General features: G+C 34.0%; 2 protein-coding genes and 1 pseudogene across 2 annotated transcripts; 2 read left to right on the top strand and 1 right to left on the bottom strand.

Moving 5' to 3' along the window:
- The first annotated feature begins 1,452 nt into the window (after nucleotides 1-1,452).
- On the top strand, nucleotides 1,453-18,423 carry LOC130808549 (calmodulin-binding transcription activator 4-like; annotated as a pseudogene).
- A 371-nt stretch (nucleotides 18,424-18,794) lies between these two features.
- Nucleotides 18,795-20,824, top strand: LOC130809157 (uncharacterized). Its single transcript, XM_057674809.1, has 2 exons — nucleotides 18,795-19,187; nucleotides 20,052-20,824. Exons 1-2 carry the CDS (start codon nucleotides 19,011-19,013, stop codon nucleotides 20,475-20,477), a joined length of 603 nt encoding a protein of 200 aa, XP_057530792.1. The 5' UTR covers nucleotides 18,795-19,010; the 3' UTR covers nucleotides 20,478-20,824.
- A 353-nt stretch (nucleotides 20,825-21,177) lies between these two features.
- On the bottom strand, nucleotides 21,178-23,528 carry LOC130809158 (nuclear transport factor 2A). Its single transcript, XM_057674810.1, has 2 exons — nucleotides 23,017-23,528; nucleotides 21,178-21,558 (listed from the first exon to the last, which is right to left on the bottom strand). Exons 1-2 carry the CDS (start codon nucleotides 23,311-23,313, stop codon nucleotides 21,484-21,486), a joined length of 372 nt encoding a protein of 123 aa, XP_057530793.1. The 5' UTR covers nucleotides 23,314-23,528; the 3' UTR covers nucleotides 21,178-21,483.
- Between the last annotated feature and the right edge of the window lie 268 nt (nucleotides 23,529-23,796).

The raw sequence follows: 23,796 nt of genomic DNA, 5'->3' as shown, positions 1-23,796 counted from the left end.
ATTTTTTTGAAAGGAAAAGACTTTAATACTTAGGTATACTTTATTTTTATGAAATCAATTGTTTATGAAAATAAACTATTTGTTCCATTCAATTAAAACGACTCTCATAAAAAGTGATTAAATGACAATTGATTTTATAAGTTTGTTGGCTACTTTATGGTTGTTTGTGGGAAATATGTTGTAAAAATACCATTTAAAACTACATATTTCATCCATTTCTTAATATTCTTTCCGTTTAGAATATTTTATTTTGAAGAGAGAATTTGGATTAAGACTTTTGAGACATATATAGATGATAAAATTTATTCATGTGAGATTTCTTTAGATTCGTCTTAATGTATATTTTTTTATCATATATTTTTAAAAATTTTTTATAATGCGTATTTAAAGATATTGAGGCTTGAAAGTTACTTTGAAAACTGTGCAAAAAGTAAATGAGAAGAAAAAAAAAAAAAGGAAATATGTAGTTTTGAAAGACAATAAGTAGTCCAACAAATAAACGTGAACCCTACAAAATAATTTTTGAACATTGTTATTATTGTTGTAATTTTTTACTAGAAACTGACTTATTTAGATTTTAGTGGATTCTTAAATGTTCTTAATTTGATTATTCATATTTTTTTTTAGTTTTTACATTTTTAATGGTTTTATTATTAGTATAAAATGAGTTTATATGTTGAATAGGGTCTTAATAAATACTTCATAATAGGTTAGAAACAAGTTTTAAAATGTTTTTGAGTTATATAACAGGTTGAGTCTACAATGAGTTTGGCGGGTTCGAGTCATAAACATATTTAGGTAGAAAGTGTAGGTTTGAAGGCTGAAGCCCATAAACCAAGAATCAGATCCAATTATTTTTTTAGATTCGTATCCGCCAATTTTTAAAAAATTAAATTCATATCCTAAATATCAGGGTCAGTTTTAGGGCAAAATTGATTCTTAGACCCATGACCATTCTTAGCCATAATACAACACGACTCATTATTACTTGCTAATTCACGACATACCAAACACTTGACTCCCTTTAGCGCAATCCTCAACGGCTCAACACAACACACCAAACACATGACCCCCTTCAGCATAATCTTCGACAACTAACTTAACACGACACCCAAATACATGACACCCCCTTCAGCACAATACTCAACACGACATACCAACACGCGACCCACTTCTGCAGGAACAACAACTCAACACAACACACCAACCACGTGACCCTTTCAATACACGACATAATTTTTATGTCTATCAACACTTAAAATTTTCATTACTTTTGTGAGAGACCATCTTCTCTTCTTAAACAACTTCAAAATAAAAAATTATATGCTAATAATTATATTTGTTAAACTATTTATCTTAGGATATAGTTGGCTAAAAATTTGGCTAAAAATTTTCAACCAAATAAGCACATTTAAAAGACGTCTTTAAAAAATCAAAATAGACATTGTTGCCACGTTGGTGTGCCACTATTGACTATCCGACTATCCCATAGGCCATAGTAGACACTACTCACTTTTGTCCCTTGTTCATCCTCGTTTCTATCAGACTTGGAAATTTCCTCCCTCATTTCTTCCTTTATTCGTTTCTCCATTATCAAATTACTGGTCTTTCTTCAATCCACAACCAAAAAAGATTTCGTCTGTAGGTTTAGTCAACGGGGGAGTTCAATTTTCGCTTCTTCTCAAATCTTGTTGTTTTTTGGATGAAAAGTCAGAGTCACTGTGTTTTTGTCTTCACTCGCGCCTAAGTCGCTATCATGTAGTCTGGTATACTATTTTATAACCTAATTTCTCTTGTCCCTTTTCAATTTTTCTTCGATTTTCCACGCATTTCACATTAAATTTTGTAATTTGTGTGAATGGTATAATTTTCAATTGTTAAGTAAATAATTGAATCATGCAATTTTATGGAATTGTATCAATTAGCTATCTTAGGATTGGAATTTGTAAACTTGAGATTTTTTTGTTTATTTATTGCTTGAATATGAGTTGTTCATTCATAGGGTAGGTAGGAGAGATATAATCATTATGATTTATGCCAATGCCATTAGTGGCTCTTACATAGGTGGAGTTTGGGGTCGTATGTACACAAGTGATGACAAAGAGGTTGTTTAAGGGTCTAACAAACATCGATAAAAGAAGTTGTTTGAGGGTCTAACAAACATTGATAGTAATCACCTCATAATTTCATGAGTCATTTTGATATAGTGTGAACATGTAGCAATGGGTTGGAAACTTGAAATGCCTTTACTTTTTGTAGGGTCTTCACAAATTCTCTAATATTAGGTTTTTGAATTCTTTATCATTTATATTTGATTAATGTCCTACCATGTAAATTTTTATTGCAAGGTTTTGACTTTTGAATAGTGATTAGTAAATGGAGTATTGGAGTTTCTTAATTTTTATCTTTACTTGGTAAAGATATAGAAGTATAATCATGTTCAAAGAAAAACTAATTCTTTTAAGTAATACACATTGCATAATAGAGGTACAATGTAATATATATGTAATATGATCCTCAAAATTGTGTATACTTGTTACTAAATGGATGGATGGAGTGTAAATTTAACATTGTTCATAACTTAAGATCCTGGGATGAAGATGTATTTGAGTCATGAATAGCATGAGTATGATGTTTATTGCCACTTGTATATGAAATTGATTGAGCTAGGTATTTGGTGGGATTTTGGAATCAGCCTCACAACCTATTGTGGGTGACATATACTCCTTTCCTATGGTCTCACATGTGGAGAATGCTTATGAAACAGGAATGTGATTGTAGGATGCATTGCATTATAAATTTTAGAATGCAATTAATATTTAATTTGATGAAGTAAAATTTGTCTATATGCTAGTCCTTCACTTTATTTTTTCATCCAAAGAAGCCTTTAAAGTTGGTATTGTGGTTCTTTTTTTTAAAAAAGAAACTTACGGTTAAAATTTTATTAACTTGTCCCCAAAAAGTTGTTGTGATTGTTAATATGAGATGCAAGAAGTTGTTTGGAGATGTGGCTTGAAGAACTAAATTGAAGTAGCACCTTGAGAATCGGGTTTTGTCTCAGTTTGAACAAATATTGTCTTTCCTAGGCAAGATCTTTGGTTCGAATTTCACCTATGCCTATCTTTCCTTCAGCCGCCTACCCTGTAATACAAAAAACTTGAAGTAGCACCTTTGATAGTCACCTAGTCAAAACCTAATTTGGCTCATCTCTGAGTAGGTTACTTGAAGTTATTATGGACTAGAACATAGGTACAAATTGTTGGTTCATCGACTCATCTCGATGCTGGAAGTTGCTTAAGTGAAGGTTGTCAATTACTTAGATTCATTTTCTAGGAACGCAACTTCATAGGACTTCCAAATTTTTTAGAGATCTTTAAATACTTGCATCCACCTTTCTTTTAGGGAATTGCTAGCTGTATTAGATTTACAAATAACAAAAATAGTTCTTTTCCTTGCAGTTCTGTTAGATAGTTATTGTGTTTTGTTAAGAATGAATCACTGAAAACATTTATTTCCTTTTTCCTTTCATGGACATGTTAATGATCTTTATTTTGTGGGCCTTACTTAATAGTTGAAGCTCATGACAATAGGGAAATACTAAATATTTTTTAAATTGAAGGGTCTTATAATGCAGTTTTTTCTGTAAACAAAACTACAAGATGCTTGTTTCTAAAGCATGATATTACTGATATATATATTACTGACACATATATATGCTGAATGTTTCGTTTTTGAGGCCATTGTATATTTGTAGTTTTATTAGTTGCTTAATAACTACTATTTGATTGTATCATTCCTGTTTGGAATTGGATGGTCGAATCTGCTACTTCATATATATCTTGTTGGATATTTCAGAATTTGATATGAATGAACTGCTACAAGTAGCTCATACATGTTGGCTGAAGCCCGCAGAAGTGTTCTTCATTTTACAAAATCATGCAAACTACAAAATCACTCAGGAGGCTCCTCAAAAGCCACCTAGTAAGTAGTTCTACTAAGCATATATGTGTCGTTCTTATTTATGGTATTCTTTGATAGATAGCATCACTGCGCCAAGACTTTGACAGCACTAACCATGACTTCGATAGGTGGTTCTTTATATCTTTTCAACAAGAGGGTTCTTAGGTTTTTCCGCAAAGATGGGCATAGTTGGAGGAAAAAGAAGGATGACAGAAGTGTTGGGGAAGCTCATGAACGTCTCAAGGTTTGCTTTTGTTGCTTATGATTTGCTTAATGATGTTACTAGTAGTTGAAGCCTTTGACTTTTCGTTTGTTTGGAACATATGTCAAAGGTTCTTTAGGGTTGTACTTGCGGACTTTTTACATAGAATGAGTAATCTCTTAAGGTAGATAAAAAATTGGCCATTTTATTCGAGAACATTTGTTGGGTTTTGAGATAGTTATAGTTTGTTGAGAATTAATCTCTTTCAGAAAATGATAGACTTTTTCTTTTTCAGTTTGTGCTTTGTTTTGTTTTCTTAAATGGTCTTATTAAAGTGTAAATTTTCATAGGATTCACATCAATCACATATCTTATGATCCATATCACACTATCCCTCCTAATAAAAATATTTTGATGAATTCATATTATGCACAAGATTACTTTTCAATGTTGCAGTTAATGGTGAATATGTTCAATTATGTTTCCCATAACCAATGTAATTCTTTGTTGGTGCTTTCTGGCATGAAATTTCCTATTCTATCTAATTGCAATAATGATTGATTTTGTAAAATGTGTACTTTATATTGTGCTCTTATTTTTCTGTTTGTGATTATTACCTTTTTTTCACATTTCCTTCATCCTATCTTTTTCTTATTTATTAAAAGTAATATTGTGGTTTTGGTTTAAGATGAGAATCGGTCAATCCTCATTTTTTTCATGTTACTGAAGAATGTGATGTTTGAAGGTTGCATTCGTACTTCCTACCTCCCTTATCGTGTCTTGCTTGAAATCACTTTTGTGGTATTAGGCCAATGTAATGTTTTTATGAGAAATGTTTTCTTTTTAAAGGAAGTTTCCACCAATTTTCTTTGTTATGACAAAGCCTTCACCTCCACGTAAATCTTACAATTTTTAATGAATATTAATTTTGTAAATTATTAAGTACTTCTTCTACCGATATATTCTTTTGTTTGTCACATAAATTTAAGCAACGCATCTCATGGAGGATTTTGTAAGGTAACTAACGTCACAACCACGTGGGAGGGGAATTTGGAGAAGAGAAAAAGAAAAAAAATTTGTAGATAAGACCATAGTGTAAAATGCGCTAAAGATAGTGATGCAGTTATCATAACACCTAAATATTTACTGAAACCATAAGATATCCTTTGATATGACCCAAAATGCATTTTTTTACACCATTACAACGCAGGAAATATCGGTTTGTTTTTTGGAAAACCTTTACAACAACGTGACACTATAAATAATACCTTTAAGTTAACCATCTAGTGATCCACCAAATCACTTCTATAGTATTTGTCACCATCACAAGTTGCACATCTACCAACATTTCAAATTAAAATCTAAAGTTTCTATCTTCCCCACCTCTGCAATATTGCCTAATGACCTTCATAATTTCACAATCACCAATGTCTATATAAGGGTGAAAGTTTGGTGTATGATATGGACTTAGGCCTAACCTTCTCCCATAAGCCAATTAGTGATTGATTAAGGTAATTGATAGTTGGACTTAGGCATGGACAAGTTGGGGTTTTGGTAGATAGATAGAGTAGTGAATGTCTTTTTTAAGGCTTATGGCCTTTTTTCCTTTTCTGTTTTATTCTTTTAACATAGGTCCAATCAAAATGAATATAGATTGTATAAATTATGTTTATTTGGATATATTGGGTCCAATATCATACTCCAATTTTTCAAAATATTCAATCCAAATTTAATATGATTATAGTATGAGTTCGATCTGCTTTGCTAGTTTGGTTCAGATCAAATTCGATTTTGGATTTTTTTACCCTCGACATCTCCCCTCATGTTGCACAACCACCACTTTGTTAGCCATCATGTCTAGAACTAAAAATTAATTGAAAAATAAGCTTAAGAATCATTACTTTTGGTGAGTTGCCACTATTTTTGTCGGTCAAAACCACCTTTAATATCTCCTTGAAACTGTCAAGTTTTATGGCTAAACTTCCAATTCTAAAATCTTAGCCTTTAGATTTTTTCTTTCATGGTGAGGGAGGAGTTCGCCTTTCTTGTCGAGGGAGAAGGTAGTCTATTTGCGAGAGGGAGGAGGGTGGAAGTCAGTGAATTTGAGGAGGGGAAAGGTGGCCCCTTATTTGATAGGGGCTCGGAGGAGGGTGGTGGCTATTGATTTGACGTGGGTCTAGGTGTACTAGGTTATTGGGTGGATGTTGGTGTCTTATTGGTGTGGAGTTGTTGAGAAAGGTTTGGTGATGATGGTTGGTTTGCTGTGTGTGGTGCTATAAGGGAGGGAGTAGAGATAAACTGTATTTTGAAGGAAAGGGAGTGGGCTTGGGAGGATAGTTATAATAGATTTAGGTTTTAGATTAATCAGAGAGTGGGTAGAATTGGTGGAAGCAATAAGGAAGGAGTATGTTTGAAAATTTCACATGCTAACAGTAGAACGTTGTTGAAGTGGATGAACAAAAAGAAGGGTAACGGACAATTAATATGAAAATATTATATTTACAAAGTACTAAAACAATATTATGTGAATGGAAATAGCAGGTTTATGTTTTTTAAACATTGATTAATCGCTAATGCTTTCCTGCTTTCATGAGATAAAGTTCTCTTAATCTTTTTTTTTTTTCCTTCCAGTTGTTTGTAAGGATTTTAGAGTTTTGAATGTCAATTTGTATATGGCTAGGTTGGAAATACTGAAGCCTTGAATTGCTATTACGCACATGGAGATATTAATCCGAATTTCCAAAGGCGAAGTTACTGGATGTTGGACCCGTGAGTTCACTGCATCCTTTGTTCAGTTCTGGTTTTCTTGAAAGTGTTATTATCTAAAAAGTTGATTCATACTTCTCCGTGGAATTCAAATCAAGTACTCTTAACTAAATAGAAAATTGTCCAGGTCAGGGACGCTCCTTATCGAATGGTTGTCCTCCCTTAGGATTATTGTCACATTAGGTTGGAGGACTAGAGCTTATCAACTCATTTGGCTGACTAGGTGCCATTAGTTCTGTTTCAAATGGGTTACATCTTATTTTCTTGTAAAATATTATCTACAGGTGCCACTGAAATCTACCAAAAGCTAAGCTAATTGAGAATTATTTATGTGAATTATGCTTGGCTAATCTAATATTTCAATGCTCTTTTTGTAGGGTATATGAGCACATTGTTCTTGTTCATTACAGAGCGATAACAGAGGTAAGTTGAGAAGCATGGTGGATTTCTATTTTATTCTGAAACTGCTTGCTAATGATATGTGCATGTTCTCCATTATCTAAATTTTAGTGTGTAAAATAATCTGACTTGAGAAGTTCTTTTTTTTCCTTTTTTTTTCTTTTTTTTTACTAATCATGATGTGACCCAGGCAAAATTGAGAGTGGCTATTGGGGGTATTATGTGATCGAGGTGTGCCTCTAAAACTAAAGGGAAAGGTTTTATTCATCTATTAGACCGACACTACTAAATGGAATGTTGAGCTTTTAAAAAATGATTATTGTCGAAAGATGGGAGTAGTACAAATGTGAATGCTTAGATGGAGGAGTGGACATACTTTGAGGGATAGAATTAGAAACGAAGACATAAGAAAAGATTTTGTTGTCGCAGTTATTGAGCATAAGATGAAAGAGAGTTGCGTAAGATGGTTCGAGCATGTGCGATGACTGAGTATTGAAGAACTGGCAAGGAATATATATAAAGTTGGAACGTGGGAGATTTAAAACGAGGGTGGGGAAGACCGAAGATGACTTGGAGGGTAGTGCTGTAGAAGTGGAAAATAATATGTAAATTTAGATTTAGAGGTCGAGATGGTAGAAAACCGAAATGAATTGGGAAACAGAATCCACGTGGATGACCATTGGTACTAATATATTAGTTTATTATCCAACCCCAATATTTTGGGATTAAGGCTCTTGTTTTCATCTTTTTTACTAATGGTTTTTTTGACAAAATCTTGGCTGGCTACCACTGCCACTAGGAGGTTCTGAAAAGCTCATAAATTCTGCAATTTGTGTTGCAATTTGCCTTTCAATATTTTTTCCTGCCTCCATTAAATAGATTGTGGTGATGGGTGTGACCACAACTTTGGTCCATAAATCTTATGTGAAGCTTTTTTGCATTTTTTTTCTTTTTATTTTTCTTGCGGATCAATCTATAAGTAAAATCCACCTAACAGTAAGGTTCGCCTTTTTTGCACCTTCTATTGAAAAAGGTGTTTCTTTTGCTCGTCTGGATATTTAAATTTTGTCAAACCTATTTAACTTTGCAATGGGTTATGGATTTGTTAAACATTCTGTTGGAAGTTTGAAATGACCTTTAATTCTACATTGGTATTATTTTGTAGTTTGTAGTTTGTACTCTTAAAGTCTTAATATGTAATGTTACATTATTTTATTGGAAATGTATTTTATTTGGACTATAGGAAATTTGGGGGCCTTTGGTAGTTTCAAGAAAGGGTAGGTAGTCAACTCTCACATTTATTTTGTTGAGTGTTTTTGTATCATTCCCCACTTTTCTTTCTCTAGCTACTCCAAATGCCTCTACTTTAGCTCCTCTACACTATATTACTGTTGATCATGCTTGATTACCCCTAAACTCTTACCAAAAGGCCAACAACAATCATTGCTTCTGGCCGACCGGCAAGTCTTTTCCACCAACAGCCACCAGCTACCAGCCTACCATGGTCAACCTTTTTTGCAATTCCAAGAACGTAGTGAACAACATTGACACTTATAATTTGCACCTGTTCCCTCACCAGAACCACCAATGGTGAACCTTCTGGCCATGATAATTATCCAAAAGTAGGAGAGTAGATATAGAACAATTCATACCTTAATTTAAAGTCAATGTTGTGATATATGGTGGCAACAACAAAATCCATGGAATATGGTGTGGGTGTTGACAGTTAAAAATGAGCATAAATTATTCTTGTTGAAATTGACCCATGACATAGGTTGACCTTGACTTCGTGCGGGAATACTAGATTGATGACTATGACTAGTGTTTGTGGTAGATGCAATGCAACTAACTGCATGTATGGTGGCGGGTGTTGTGATTGCAGATTTTCATTAGTGAAAATATGCCAAAAGGGAAGAGAAAGAAAGTGAGGTTACAGAATTAACCACTTACTACAAACCAAATATGGAAGAGATAGTATTTTGAATTATTTTTAAGGTGAGGAGATTTCATTCTATCCGATAAAGTAATAAAAATCCGGCTCCAATTCTTCGTCTGGATGAAATTTTAACTGCGAGTACAAGTGCTAGCACAGATTACTATAAGTCAAAGTCTGCATGCCGAAACCTAGCTTTGATATAGTCATTGCTTTCATGTTTTGCAGGAGAGGCTTAGTTCTGGACCCACTTTAGAATTTCGACCAGGAGCATCTTCAACAATCAGTCAAAGCCCCACTGCATACACTATACGAAACCTAGGATCATCTAGTTTGGCCATTAATGAATCATACCAGAGTCATATGAGTCCTGTTTCAATAGAAGTCAGCTCTGATGCCACTATGGAGAAAAGGATTGAGTGCTTAAATGGGTCAAATCTAACTGGAACTTCAAGTATGATGTCTGTTGATCAGGCACTTCGGAGACTAGAAGTACAACTGAGCTTGGATGATGATGACAGTCTGCAAAAGTATGTTCCAGTTGATGATCACGATGAGAATGAAGACATATTGACTCTGAATGATCTGTGTGACAGTAGTTATTTAGGAGTGTCAACTATTCCAAATGGTCTTTGACTCAGGTTCAAAATTTTCATCTGTAGATTTACTATGCAAATCCAACTTCCTTTAGGTTTCTCATGTTGTATCTGTTGATCTGCTGTAGCCAGTAGTGATGTCTTTAGGTCTTCTAGTTTTCATTCATAAAAGTTGTGCCATCATGAAACTTCTAACATTTTAACACTAACTGAGATAAAACTTTGCTAGGGCTGTGTTGCTAGTATTTTGCCAAAATCAATGTGATATTTAAGTTCAGTATATCTTGCAAGGGCTGCCGGGTCTTCCCTGTCACGGTTTAATCCTTACTTTTGAACTGTTTTGTACATATGTTAGCTAGTGTTTCAACAGCAATGCCAAATCCTTACCCCAACATATGGAGTCGGTTACATGAAGCAAAACAAATCGACATGAGAGATGAATTTCAATTGATAACATAAATAACATATGAAATGTAAAATAACTGTTACTACATCTGTCAAATAAGAAAGAGATGAATTCCATTACATTAGGTATGTCGATTATCACACTCTTTAGTATGTTCAAAGAGGTTGGGTTGAATATAGCTGGTGGGCTAAACATTGAAGATCTGATAAGGATTGGTTGGACTGGATTCAAATTGGAAGAAAACAAGGAGATAGTTTTAAATTGTTGGAGATTTTTAATTGTTAACAAACTAGTACTTAGGGGGAGGGAGCTGTATTCGAGTAGTAAGAGGCTAAGAGCGCTGTTTGTTGGCTGTATAATGTAGATCAATAAACATATGCTAATAATTTCGTTTCAATATTTATGTGCCCTTGCATTGGAAAAGCGAAGTTACACAATGATGCTGCTAAGCTGAATGATTAGGACTCCGAATACCATACATGTTATAATCAATTTCATATAGTATCTTTACATAATCAATTTCCATGACATAAACATGATCATGTACTATATATGATACTTAGATAATCATATTGATGAGTTTGAGTGACACACACACACACACACGAATACGAATACATGTGGTAGTAGAGTAGCATTGTTCATACATCATACTTTTTAAAAATATTGCTATTTGCTACTTCTAAAAACATGATTGTTATGCTTGGTCTTAATATGAATTTTACTTTTTAAGATATAATGGTAATTATTAATCAATGCATATTGATCCAAAGACACAAGTCCCTGAAAACTCGTTTCTTTTAGGTGGGATTGAAGTGCATCACCATGCTACTTCTGGCATGGCACGAAGTATTGATGATGGAGAATCTTTCATGTGGAATGATCTCCTTTACAGTGGTCCCCTGGATCAGAATGCAGAAGAGGAGAAAGGAGACGCTCTGAATGTAAATGTAGGTTCCTGGTTATGCTTTTACTCATTGCTTGGAAAATTTAATAACTGAAATTTCTTTGTCTAATCATAAGATGTTACTTAAAATCAAATTGAGAATTGATAAGTTTGTGATTGATGTTTGCTGAGCCATGGAAGCATGATCTTATAACAGCTGGAATGAAAACGCAACTGTGTATGAACAGAAAAATTGAACCATATATCTTTAAATTGCAAGTGATAAGCAGCTGCTTAACCACTCTAGCAACAAGCTTAATGTATGGTGGATGTGTAGAGTGACGGTGATGAAATAAGTGAGACAAGTTGAAGTTATGCAAATAAATGTCTTTTCAAAGCTTACTGAATCTAGGCTTAATGAGGTGTTTTCTTGCAGCTGTCTAATTTTTATTTACATTTTGTTCTTTTACCAAGCTAAAATGGTGCGTCAACACTTACTGTTGTCTTTACCATACTTTCCATAACAGCTACTCCCTTCGTCCCATTTGATTTGCACCTCTTTAAAAGAGGTACAAATATTAATTTGTAATAGGTATATTAAGTGGGGTTGAGAAATGAGTGGATGAGATTATAAGAGTGAATGATGCTTGGTTGAGATCGAAAGAAAGCTTTGGGGACCATGACTAAAAAAGGAAAGGGTGCCAAGTCAGTTGGACAACCCAAAACAAAAATTAGGTGCAAATTAAATGGGATAAAAGGAGTATAATCATAGGGTTTGTCTTTGACCTTGATTTTTTTTTATGTTTCTATTGTATAAACATATACATGATAGTAGGACACAAAACGCCTGTCACTTTTGCATCTTTCTATTGCAAACAGAAAAATTACAGACAGTAATATATGGTATCAGGAGGCTGGATGGGTGGGTGGATTTGGCTGTAAGGCGTTATGCATTGGATAGGGTTCCTCCAAGAGAAGAATTGGGGGAAAATTTTAGACTTCAGAGAGAAAGGGTAAATGTCGCCTTTATATCAGATTTTAAGTTACCAAATTACAGAATCTGACATCACTGCAGAAATTATTGCCTTTTTGGTATGTCAGTAGCACAGATGTCCTAGTGTGATCTAAATGCAAGGGTTAGTATTGATCTAAGTTATTGCCTTTGTTTTCGTATTTCATCTTTTGGTATTGCAAGCCTCTCCTATTCTTTTGGAGTTCAAACTTAAACATGGATGAAATTGTTTCATTTGGGGATTTTAGTATGTACCTGTTGATTAAATCTTATTTGAGAATAATTTTTATGCCAGGGTAAAGATCTATTTTCCTGTGAGAGGCCAGTTGAACATCAACCTCAGCATTCTGGAGCTCTCGCTACTGGAAAATGTACATACTCTTTTATAATTTGAAGTTGGAATAAGTGTTCTGTTCTAACTCCGTCCATAATAAAAAAGTATTCTGTTCTAACTACTAGCTATTTGTTTGTTTGAAACTATTAAAATAGGGACTGAAGCACACGAAGATATCAATACCCTTGCTTATTCCTCTCCAACATATTCTGCCGCCCCTAAGATGTCCACTATGTTTCTTGATCCAAGTCTTGGAATGCCTCTTAGAACAGGTTCAAGCTGGACAGTTAAAAAGGAGCCGAAATTTTCCATTCACGAGTTATGTCCAGAATGGGGATACACGAATGATTCAACAAAGGTAAATTCGAGTATCTCACAGATTTTCAATTGTAATGATATTTTTCTTGGGGATGTCACTATGTTGTGCATATTATCATTTTGTTGCTCGACACATGATTATTAATCATCTCATGTTGTCTGGAATGTTATTTTGTGATTTCTCAGTCCCATTCCATTCTCTTTGTTTCTCCACACCTTTCTTTTTACTAGGTGGAAGCTGTTTTGGGGTGCATGCCTTTATTCAATTTTTCTTTCTGGGGTGGTGTAAGTAGTGGCTATTATTTTTCTTCCCGCAGTGTTTAATTAATTAGGTATATATTTTCTGATGCAGGTCATTATCATTGGATCATTTCTTTGTGATCCCTCGGAGTCTGAGTGGCATTGCATGTTTGGTGATGTTGAAGTTCCACTACAATTTATCCAAAATGGTGTCTTTAGTTGTCGAGCTCCTCCACACGTTTCCGGAAAGGTTGCCCTCTGCATCACGTCTGGGAACCGAGAGCCCCGCAGTGAAAGTAGAGAATTTGAATACCTTGATAAGGACATTACACGGGTAAATCACAATAAACAAGGAGAAACAAACAGAAGTACAGAAGAGATGTTGTTGCTCATCAAATTGGTGCAGATGCTTCTCTCTAATTCATCTTTATAACGAGAAAACAATAATTTGGGAGCTGACATTCAGAAGTGTAATGATGATATGTGGAATAAAATCATTGAAGATCTGTTAGTTGATGGAACTTCTTTAATGGATACCCTTAATTGGCTATTACAGCAACTTCTGAAAGACAAGCTGCAACAATGGCTTTCCTCAAGATCCATGGAAAGAGGACGATGTGGAAAATGCTCTTTGTCAAGAAAAGAACAAGGAATAAGTCACTTGATTGCTGGTTTAGGCTATAAGTGGGCTTTAATTCCAATTTTGGGTTGTGGAGTTGGCATCAATTTCCGTGATATAAATGGCTGGACTGCTCTGCACTGGGCTGCAAAATTTGGAAGGTAAATCTAACCAGCAATTAACTGTTGGATTGCCCTGCACTGCCCTTGAGCAATCATACTACATGTTGTTCAAATTAGTTGCTACACTTGCATAATAACCATTACTCATCAATCAATATTGTTTTACTTCGTATGCGTTGTGTATAGGACAAAACATAGTTAAACGAGAGCTTATTTCTTTCATCTCAATGCATATTTACATAATATGAACTTTTATATAATTTTTAACTATGAGCAACTGAATATATTAAAGGTCAAAATAGTGCATTGGATAGCCGGAAAGAAAAAAAGAGTAGCAACTAATTTGAACTAGAGGTAAAAAAGTGATTGAATTTTTGATTCTATATATATATATATATATATATATATATATATATATATATATATATATATATTCTGAATTTGTATAATCCTGAATTGTGGATCTGATTTTTGGACATACGGTTGACTGTAATTTATGGGTTATTAATTGCTCCATTTTTTTATTGAAAATTTGTCGTAGTTTATATCGTAGTTCAAGAGATTTATGTGTGCTAAAAAATGATTCTGAATTTTTGTTGAAACAGAGTGACAGTTTTGATATGTAATGGGGTGGAACTTGAGAGAGGATTATGTCTCTAAAACAGACACGTACATACATGATTTGTATTTTTAAAAAACCTTCTTAAGTATTGCCCAAGTAGACATAGCAACATTTTTCCTGGTAATTCCTAAATTCTTAGTGTATAACTACGTAGTTATTTTTTGTTTCAGCATCTTAAATTGGCCCAAGTTGGAAACTTTGGGGAAAGCTTATTAGATAACATAAGGGAAATGGTCAAAGACTTTCTTTAATCTGATGTTTCATATTGTTTCTTCTGTTTCCTAAGGATTTGGGAACTTGGGATATGATTTTCTGTCATCATGTGCCTGAGTGAGTAGGTTTTAAGATGAGTCTAATATATTTTGAGCTGATGTAGCTTTTGCGGTGTTTGGTTATATATTAAGTTAGACTCTCACTGTGAAATGTGCTGCATGACACTCTTTAAATTTTCTGGTTATGGTGTCAATGCATTATGGATTACTCTATGTAACGTGTCTGAACTATACTATTTGAACTTATTATACCTTATCTTATTTGAACTTATACTAGTGAATTGGACTCCGAAAACCCTTATTTACAGCTTATGTGAATCAAAATAAGTTGCAATAAGCCATATGGAATAGAACCTTACAAACTTTGCATTTCCTTTCTCCACTAAATATATAAAGAAGTCCCTGAATGGAATGCTGGCAAGTAAACGGGAGGAAAATAACCTCATCCGATAATAGGGAAATTTAAGTGTGGCATCGAATCAAGTGTTATCTGCACTTAGACACAAGGATTTCTAACCCTTGGAAGTTGGAGGCTTTAATCAAATTTCTCCTTTTTGGTGGTTATAATTGTTTTATGTATGACTATTCTCGGATGGAACCAAAAATTTATAATCTTTGGTTTTGGATTATTACGGACTATTAAAAAGTGATTTATTAATTCATTTCCACTTATTTGAAGTTTTGGATGATGATTTCAATCAAGGGTCACTCGGAAACTATCTCTTTGTTATTACAAGGGTTAGGTTGCGTACATCCGACCGTTTGATCTAGGCGGGAGCCAATTGGCATCCGGGTGATGGCATATTATTGTTTTGTTGCTGTTTTAATTGTTTTATGCTTATAGTCCCAACTTTCAGGAAATACATGGATATTAAATTTCTGTTCCTATGCTAGATTGTTTCTATGGAAATTCTCAGGGAAAAGATGGTTGCTGCTCTTTCAGCTTCAGGAGCATCAGCCGTAGCATTGATGATCCTAGTTCACATGATCCCACCGGTAGAAGTGCAGCATACATCGCTGCTGAAAATGGGCACAAGGGACTTGCAGGTTATCTGTCAGAATTGGCTCTAACTAGCCATCTCTCATGCCTCGCACTGGAACAAAGCGAAATTTCCAAAGATGCTGCTGATGTTGGGGCTGAATCAACTGTTAATAACCTATCAAAGGAGGAGGTCAAGTCATGTGAGGATAAAGTTACATTGAAACAAATCTTGATTGCTGTTAGAAACGCAGCTCAAGCTGCTGCTCGTATTCAAGCTGCATTTCGTGCACATTCCTCCAGAAAGAGGCAACTTAAAGAAGCTGCTTGTTCAAGGGCTGCTTCTGATCTAGATGAGTATGGTTTCACTGTAAATGATATTCCAGTACTTTCAGCTGCATCAAAATTGGCGTTTCACAATTCGCATGATCGTCAAAAAGCTGCATTGTTTATTCAGAAAAACTTTCCGGGTTGGAAAGGCCGGAAGGACTTCCTAACAATGCAACAGAAAGTAGTAAAGATACAGGTACAAATGTTTTCCATGTAGCATGAGATTTTAGCTCATTCTTGCTTCATTATCAACCTATTGAAAAATCTGCTTGTACTTTGTAGTATACAAGTAGTTTTCTTCACCTTTCTGCTGCTCATGTTGTCTTTCCCGAACTGCTCTTTCACCTTTCATCGATGCCATTCTTGAACTTAATCTCTTACCCTTCTCATCCACATTATCCAACATCATTAAGACATTAACCCTCTTGTGGTAGATTTTTATACATCGATCATCATGTATTGTTATGATTTTTTTGGATGACCATGACTCTTCCACCATCTTTTTTTCTCATCGCTCAAATTCTAGAAGGGAAATGGAAACTGGAGCTGGAGCTGGAAAATTTTTACTCTTCAACATTTCTTTAGCATAGGAATCAGTGAATCACTATATTTTGTTATTTTTCTTCTGGCAGGCTCATGTTCGAGGTTATCAGGCTCGAAAGCAGTTCAAAGTTATATGTTGGGCAGTTGGTATTCTTGACAAGGCTGTACTGCGTTGGCGTCGTAAAGGAGCTGGTTTGCGTGGATTTAGATCAGAATTTTGTGATGATGAAGATGATGATGATATTATCAAGGTCTTTAGAAAAGAGAAAGTCGATGTTGCTATTGACGAGGCTGTGACAAGAGTGCTATCTATGGCTGCATCTCCAGAAGCCCGCCAGCAATATCAACGAATGCTTGCAAGAACACAAGAAGCTAAGGTAGTGATTTTGATACCTCCTGAACTTCATTACAATATGCTTTATTTGCCTACTGATATAGTCATATAGTAAGAAAATTGTGGCTACTGTCAATTGGGAATATGTCCTTGTTGACTACACTTCAAAGTATTTTTATATGGCATATCTTAAGCTGTTAATGTGGGTTTCTTCATGTAGTTCAAAGTTATATCTTAAGCTGTTTATGTGGCTACTGTCAATCCAGGGTATGAGTTTGTTTTGGTTCATTAGCCGACCCCATATGTTGAAATTAAGGGTTTCATGTTGTCGTGGGCATTTTGAGTTGAGTTCATGTAAGCGACCCCATATGTATAACAGATGAATGCAGTATGGATTGTGAATGTTATTCATTTCTGGTATTGAATCTAAATTAGCTTTTCTTTTTTAAAAGCTTTTAAAATTTGGTAGATGGGGCTGTCCACAATTGTGATTCACCTTGCGTTTTGGGAACGAACTTCATAAGATCTCCAGATCAACTTGTATATGGGTATCTGATTGTCTTCTCTATTCCTTGTGTTGCAGGCTGAGCTGCAAGGCATCACAAGTTCAGGGACCTCAGGCTTCCAAGATGATGTTCGTTACATGGATAAAGATGATATTTTTACCTCTCCCAAGAAGTCTTGACCAGTGTAACATAATTCGCTATTCGAATTCGCTATTCACTCAAACTGACCCTAAAATAGCCCAAAACTGACCATAATCCGCAATTCGCAAGGAGATTAGTGAATCATCTGGCTGGTCTTGACTAGAGCTTGCTATGAAGATTTGTCCAACTAGAACTTTGCTAAATCAGTTAGATGTGATTAGTTTACTATGGGGTATCAGGTATATATCGAATACTTGTATATGGTAGATGAATCGTGTTCTGCTGGACTTTTTTACTGTTTTATACCAATTCCATCGCGGAACTAAACTACCCACTAGATGGGTTTTAGTACTGTAAGACTGTCCATGACTTAGGTGTAAATTTTTGTAGATAAGAGTTGGTGTATCTAATACTTTTTATTATATAGTCAAGGAAAACATATATTTGCTGCAAGCTAATGATGATTCTTGTTAGAGTCTGGAGGATGTTTTTGTTTTGTATGAAATTCAGCTTGTGCATTGATTGTATTACATTGGCTGCCGACCTGCTTTGTCGACTTGAGCGAGGTGCTTTGGTGGCTGGCACCGCGGTTTAATGTCTGCTGTTGGCTGTGTGGTTTAATCTCGCACATCACCATTCCTCAATGCTATATTGGTAAGATTTTTTGTAATGGTTTTTCTTCTATTATCTGAAAGTATGAGCTCTGGTTATTCTTATGCGAAGGACTCCTGCCTAACTTCTTCCCTTAACAAAAAAATTATATAAAAATAAATAATTTATTTTTTTATCATATCAAACCTGTTTTATAACATCATTACAAATACAATTTTATTTTAACATCACAATATCAAAGAAATAGGAGTATCAATATAATTCTTTATAAACATGAATATCAACATACAAATATAGGCGGAATAAAAATTGATAATTCTTTAGATTACTTGTGCAATTTTAAAAATTATAATATTTTTCCAACAACTTTGTTTTCTTAAACACTTAATATATACTATAATTATTTTAATATTAAGACTTTTAATTTTTTAAAAACCTGTGCAATTGAACATGTTGAACATATTGAAAACCTTTTTTTCATATTGTTACTCTTACAATAAACTTAACATGATAAGTTTATCTAGTGGTTGAGTGTTTTTTATTTTATAATTTTACAACATGGGGTTTAATTTTATCATCCATAACAACAACTAATTTTGCTTTTTCTTTGTCTATAGAGATTCCGAATAAAAAATTAGCACCTTTTTATCAAAAAATAATTTTTATTAAAAGTTTGTTGAAATTCTTAAAATACCCCACCAATCTCCAAAATAAGGACTAATACCATTATCTACTAAAAAAGGAAAGAAAATATCCCATCATGACATGAAATCTCATTTGTTTTATTCGCAGCGTTGCAAGTGCAAAAGAACACGACACGACACGACAACATCCTTCTATAACCGATTGGTCTTTATTTGTTCTTCTCCTTCCTTTCCATGGTAGTATTTCAATCCCTACTAATAATGGAAAGCTCAGCAATCCCCTGCAAAAAGATTGATCAAATTCAGGAAGCTATCCATCAACTTATTGAATCTAAACAACCCTCAGCCACCCTAACCTCCATCAATGGCGTTGATGATGAACATCAACAACTTATCAAATTGATTTCTCAGGTAAACATAATCTCTCTATGCGAAATTCAATTTTGTTATAATCAGAGGGGAATCTTAGACAGCCGAACATTCATTTTTAATGTAAAATTGCTGTCATTTGCACCGGTTAAATGTTATATTATTCAATATTAATAGGTTTTCAATCCCGGCTTTAGCGAAATTATTTTTGAAAAAAATGTGATTCTGGCATATGTATTATGCAGTTATTTTCGAAATAAATATCACCGTTTAGTACCAACACTCAGAAAGACCGTTAAGGTGGATTTCGTTTTCCAAGTCTTAACAGTTGTACATTCCATAGATAGGGACTTTTGGGTACTCTGACCTGAATTGGGCAAGTGTTCACTATTTTGCATGATCAATCTACATTAAATAGGTTCAGGAAGCAGGATATTGAGCCTGAATCATGTGTTCTTTAGATTCTATATACTTTTGATACTGTATTATATATTATACAATTCTGTATTAATAAGATTTTTAATTAAATGATCTGCGCTCGAGCCTAGATTACCTTGCTTATCAGTACTGGATACCAAATAACATTATTCTGAAAATATAAGGTGAATAGTATCTGTTTGCTGTAGTAGGCTAGTAGCCATAGGTCATGAATTAGTCTATGAGCTACTTCTGTGAAAGACTATCTCTCGATGAGACGATATTAAAATAAGGAGTCTATATGCTAATAATAGTATTTTTTGGGCTATTCAGCCATGTATGGAGGGTGTCTCATAATGAGACCGTCTCACCCAAGAATTTGTGTTAGTCTAATACAAACCATGGGGACATGTGCAAATTGTACTCAATCTGCATTCAAGAAAACAAGTTGTTCAAAGGTTTCTGATTAAGTTTATCTTTTATGAACAGTTAGAATCCCTGAAAGAAGATGAACTCGTGATCCAATCAGAATCCATGGTTGAACTGAAATCGGTGCCTGCTGATGAAGTAGAAACAAAGATCGATAACGAAACCGAGACTTTGAAAGAAGACATAGAAATCAGAGCAGAAGATGTCAATAAACGACTGAAGAAAATCGAGAAACAAAACAAAACTACTCATTGGTTGCTTTCGGCTCTAATTGTTCTTACGATAGCTTGGCAAGCCTCAGAGGTCTCCCTTTTACTAAAGCTGAAAGAAGGCTTTTCTCATCCATTAAAATCGTTCACGAACATGGTGGTCGGAATGATCAAACGTCCGAAACCAATCAAGGAAGAAAGCGACACAAAATCTTTGTTAACAAAGGTAAATGATAGCATGGACATATCAGGGTTAATAAATGGTGATGAAGCATGATGGTGTTGATTTAGCTCTGTTCACTGTCAAACATTGGTTTTTCTGTACAAGTTTTATTGTACATTGATCAGGAAACTTGTATGCCAATTGCGTTTTTTGATGATTTATGAGTATCTTTTGCAAGCACCGAAAGAAATGCAGATAAATACTTTTTTGAAATACAAGATTGGATGATTTGCAATTTTTGAAATCAGTCTAATTCAAGTCACGTACTTTGATTATTATGGCCATATTATTGGAATTGTTATAAAATCATAATTCAATGCTTAAAAATTTCAACACATTTGTTTAAGTCATTAAGGATTAGGGGCCAAAAGTTACTTTAAACGCACTATAATAAGGGTAATTGAATTAGATAGTGTAATATATGGTCGGAGAAAATTAGGAGTGGATAACTTTAAATGCACTATATAAAGGGTAATTGAATTAAATAAATATAAATATATTTATTTTTTGATAAATAAATAAAAAGAAACATAGTGTAAAAGAATTTAAATAACAAAAAAAAAAAAAAGGAAATATTGCGGGTAATAAAATCTATACGAAGTGCTTGCTACTTGCTATGGCCCAAAGACATGTGAAGCATTGGTGTTGGTTCTTATGATGCTACAGGCTACAGCATCTCAATTAAAATGACAAATCACATTCTGCATAAAACGCGTAAATGTTGACTGGGAGAGGGGGAAAGACAAAAACAAAAGAAAACAATGAACAAGAATAACTCTGAATACTTCATGAAATTTGAAAGGCTGAAGGCGATTGTTCAGACTTCAGGGTAACATCCAAATTCCAAAGAACGTTTCATACAAATCCCAGATCTAAATCATTGGTACAGATGTAAAATGCATAATTCAGACAAATGATAAATATAACCAGCCAAAAATATACCCATTTCGATCCAAAGTTATGGTCTTGTGGAACTAAAACACATAAGAAACATTTGATTCAATTCTTGAATAATCAGAGAAAATGTCCAAACTGAATAATCATCAGGCCATCACTGTATTTAAGCATAGTTCAACCGGAAAATGTCATTTTGCACATAATAGCTTCCCTGCGGTGTTGGCATCAAATGGAACATCTGGTACAAGTACGTGTTAGTGAGAAAGATTAAACAACACAACTAAACATGAGAAAGATAAATCATGCATTCATCAAAGTAGAAATGTGATGTCAAAATCAATTGAATAAAACAGTTAAACACAGCTATTTGCTCTTTCCAGTAATGAGAAACTTGGTGCAAGAATACATAGCTGAAGAAAAAGCAAATTAGATGAAGTTAACAAGAAAAAAAAAGCAGCTATAGCAAGAGAAACACAACACCGGCTATCACAAAGCACTTCTACAAGGTACATAACAACATTCAATGTTTACAGAGATTACTCAAGATTACTCAACTTCAACAAGGAGCAAACCAACCCATGTCTTGTCAAGATTACTCAACAACATATTTTTTATGCTGATAGCACCAGAAGAGCTAAGCATCAACTCATGAGCTGATATTAGCACTAAATTCATCAAATACTCTACATTAAAAAATTTGATTACAGCCAATTGAGACTAGGTAAAATGTGAAACTTATAAAAATTGAACTACCCCCTATTATATTGGCATTATATTGGTCATTTATCAATAGACATTCTAAAGGGTAAATGTTATTGATCTGTAAAATTAGTATCTGAAAAATAGAATAGCAAACCATTTACACATAGAATTTTGCAAGTATGTAAGTACAACTTATAAGAGTGAATTTTGCAAGGGTAAATGGCATTATATACAGCTATGCCGATGATATTTATTAAGAACACCTTAATAAAACAGCTCATCTTGTATGAGAGCGTCTCACCATGAGACGAGCCATATAGAAATGGTCTCACCATCGAGACCTTCTCATTTAAGAATTTGTGAATTTGTGATAAAAATTTCCACATGCATTTCATGCCATAACTTTAGTACTATTACTAGAGAATATACAAATCTAACTTCAAGTTCTCCGTGATGAAACAAAAAAACCACAAATCTATTTCGTAAGCAACCTAACCAGAGACTGATAGTAATACGAAATGATCAATATTGAGTACTTCCACATAATCAAAACACAAAACCTAGCAAAGTAGAGCATATTCAACATCCATTACCACCAAAAAGAATGAAGGGGATCCAATTTCAAGATCATGCACTATTAAATCAAAGCAACAAAAATGATCCAAAAACTACAACCGTCAAATGAAATCCACAAACTCATTGTCGATTAACCAATCAATTAAACAAATTCCACAAAATAAGCAACAAATAAAACAAATTAACAATATGAAACCAATTCGCAATCAATCAATTAATCAATATCAACAGTTTACAACGAAATAATTTTCTAAAACCCTAATTTGCAAACTCATTGTCGACTAACCCATCAATTACCCAAATTCCACAAAATCAGCAACAACAAAAAAACAAATCAACAATATCAAACCAATCCGCAATCAATCAATTGATCATCCTGAACTAATTATAACAAAATTAGCCTTCAAAAGACGAATACCTGACTGAACTTAAGAGCATGTTGTTCGCCAGCAAGTTGAAGATTACCAGAAACAAAAACAAGCATGCCACCAGTTCCACCAGAAGGCTGACAATCAACAGTAGTGATGGCGTGTTGACACTGCTGAAAAGGAAGACTAGTAAGCTTTGCAGTGATATTCTGAGAACCTTGAATCTTCTGACCTTCAAAGGTCAACATAGATGAATCCTGGTACAAGGACGCCAATCCAGGACGATTAGCATCGAAAGTTGAGTAGTAGTGTTCGACGAATGCCTTAGCAAGTGCATCTGGATCCATGGTTTTTGAGCCCTAATTTGTCAAATTAGGGTTTTCTCTCTCTTGTTCGTCCGAAGATCAGACAGAGAGAGACATAAATGAGAATGAAATAATGAGGGCAAATTGGGATAACATTATTAATACTTGGTAGTAGCCTCAGATTTACGCAATTCAGACTTGAAAAATATGACTATGACGCCAAAGCAAGTGTAAAAATAAAGCTGAAATTCTTAGACAAGTGATGTTGTTTTTTCTTTCTATAATAAAAGTTTATTTATTAAAAGTTTCTTTAATAAAAGGATTTTGTTTATGTTTTGGTCATTTATCTCTTGAGTTATGTATTAACAAAAATTTAATATTATGAAAATAGTGTTTATACGATTTAAACAAAATTTCACTTTAACTTTTTCTTCAACATTAACCATAATATATAAAATAAGTTTAACTAACAAACTATCAATCAACATCAAAAATAGTTACGTATCAACTATTTCAAAACATAGG

This window comes from Amaranthus tricolor, chromosome 3 (genome assembly GCF_026212465.1).
Source record: "Amaranthus tricolor cultivar Red isolate AtriRed21 chromosome 3, ASM2621246v1, whole genome shotgun sequence".
NCBI lineage: Eukaryota > Viridiplantae > Streptophyta > Magnoliopsida > Caryophyllales > Amaranthaceae > Amaranthus > Amaranthus tricolor.
The sequence above is the reverse complement of the archived record's forward strand: the minus strand, read 5'-3'. Positions and strand labels throughout refer to the sequence as shown.

What these genes read in the sequence shown, in the direction of transcription:
- LOC130809158 (XM_057674810.1), bottom strand. Translation starts at nt 23,313, where the DNA reads ATGGATCCAGATGCACTTGCTAAGGCATTCGTCGAACACTACTACTCA. An exon ending in ATGCTCTTAAGTTCAGTCAG is followed by an intron (nt 21,559 to 23,016) that starts GTATTCGTCTTT and finishes TACTTGTACCAG; the next exon opens with ATGTTCCATTTGATGCCAAC.
- LOC130809157 (XM_057674809.1), top strand. Translation starts at nt 19,011, where the DNA reads ATGGTAGTATTTCAATCCCTACTAATAATGGAAAGCTCAGCAATCCCC. An exon ending in TTATCAAATTGATTTCTCAG is followed by an intron (nt 19,188 to 20,051) that starts GTAAACATAATC and finishes TTTTATGAACAG; the next exon opens with TTAGAATCCCTGAAAGAAGA.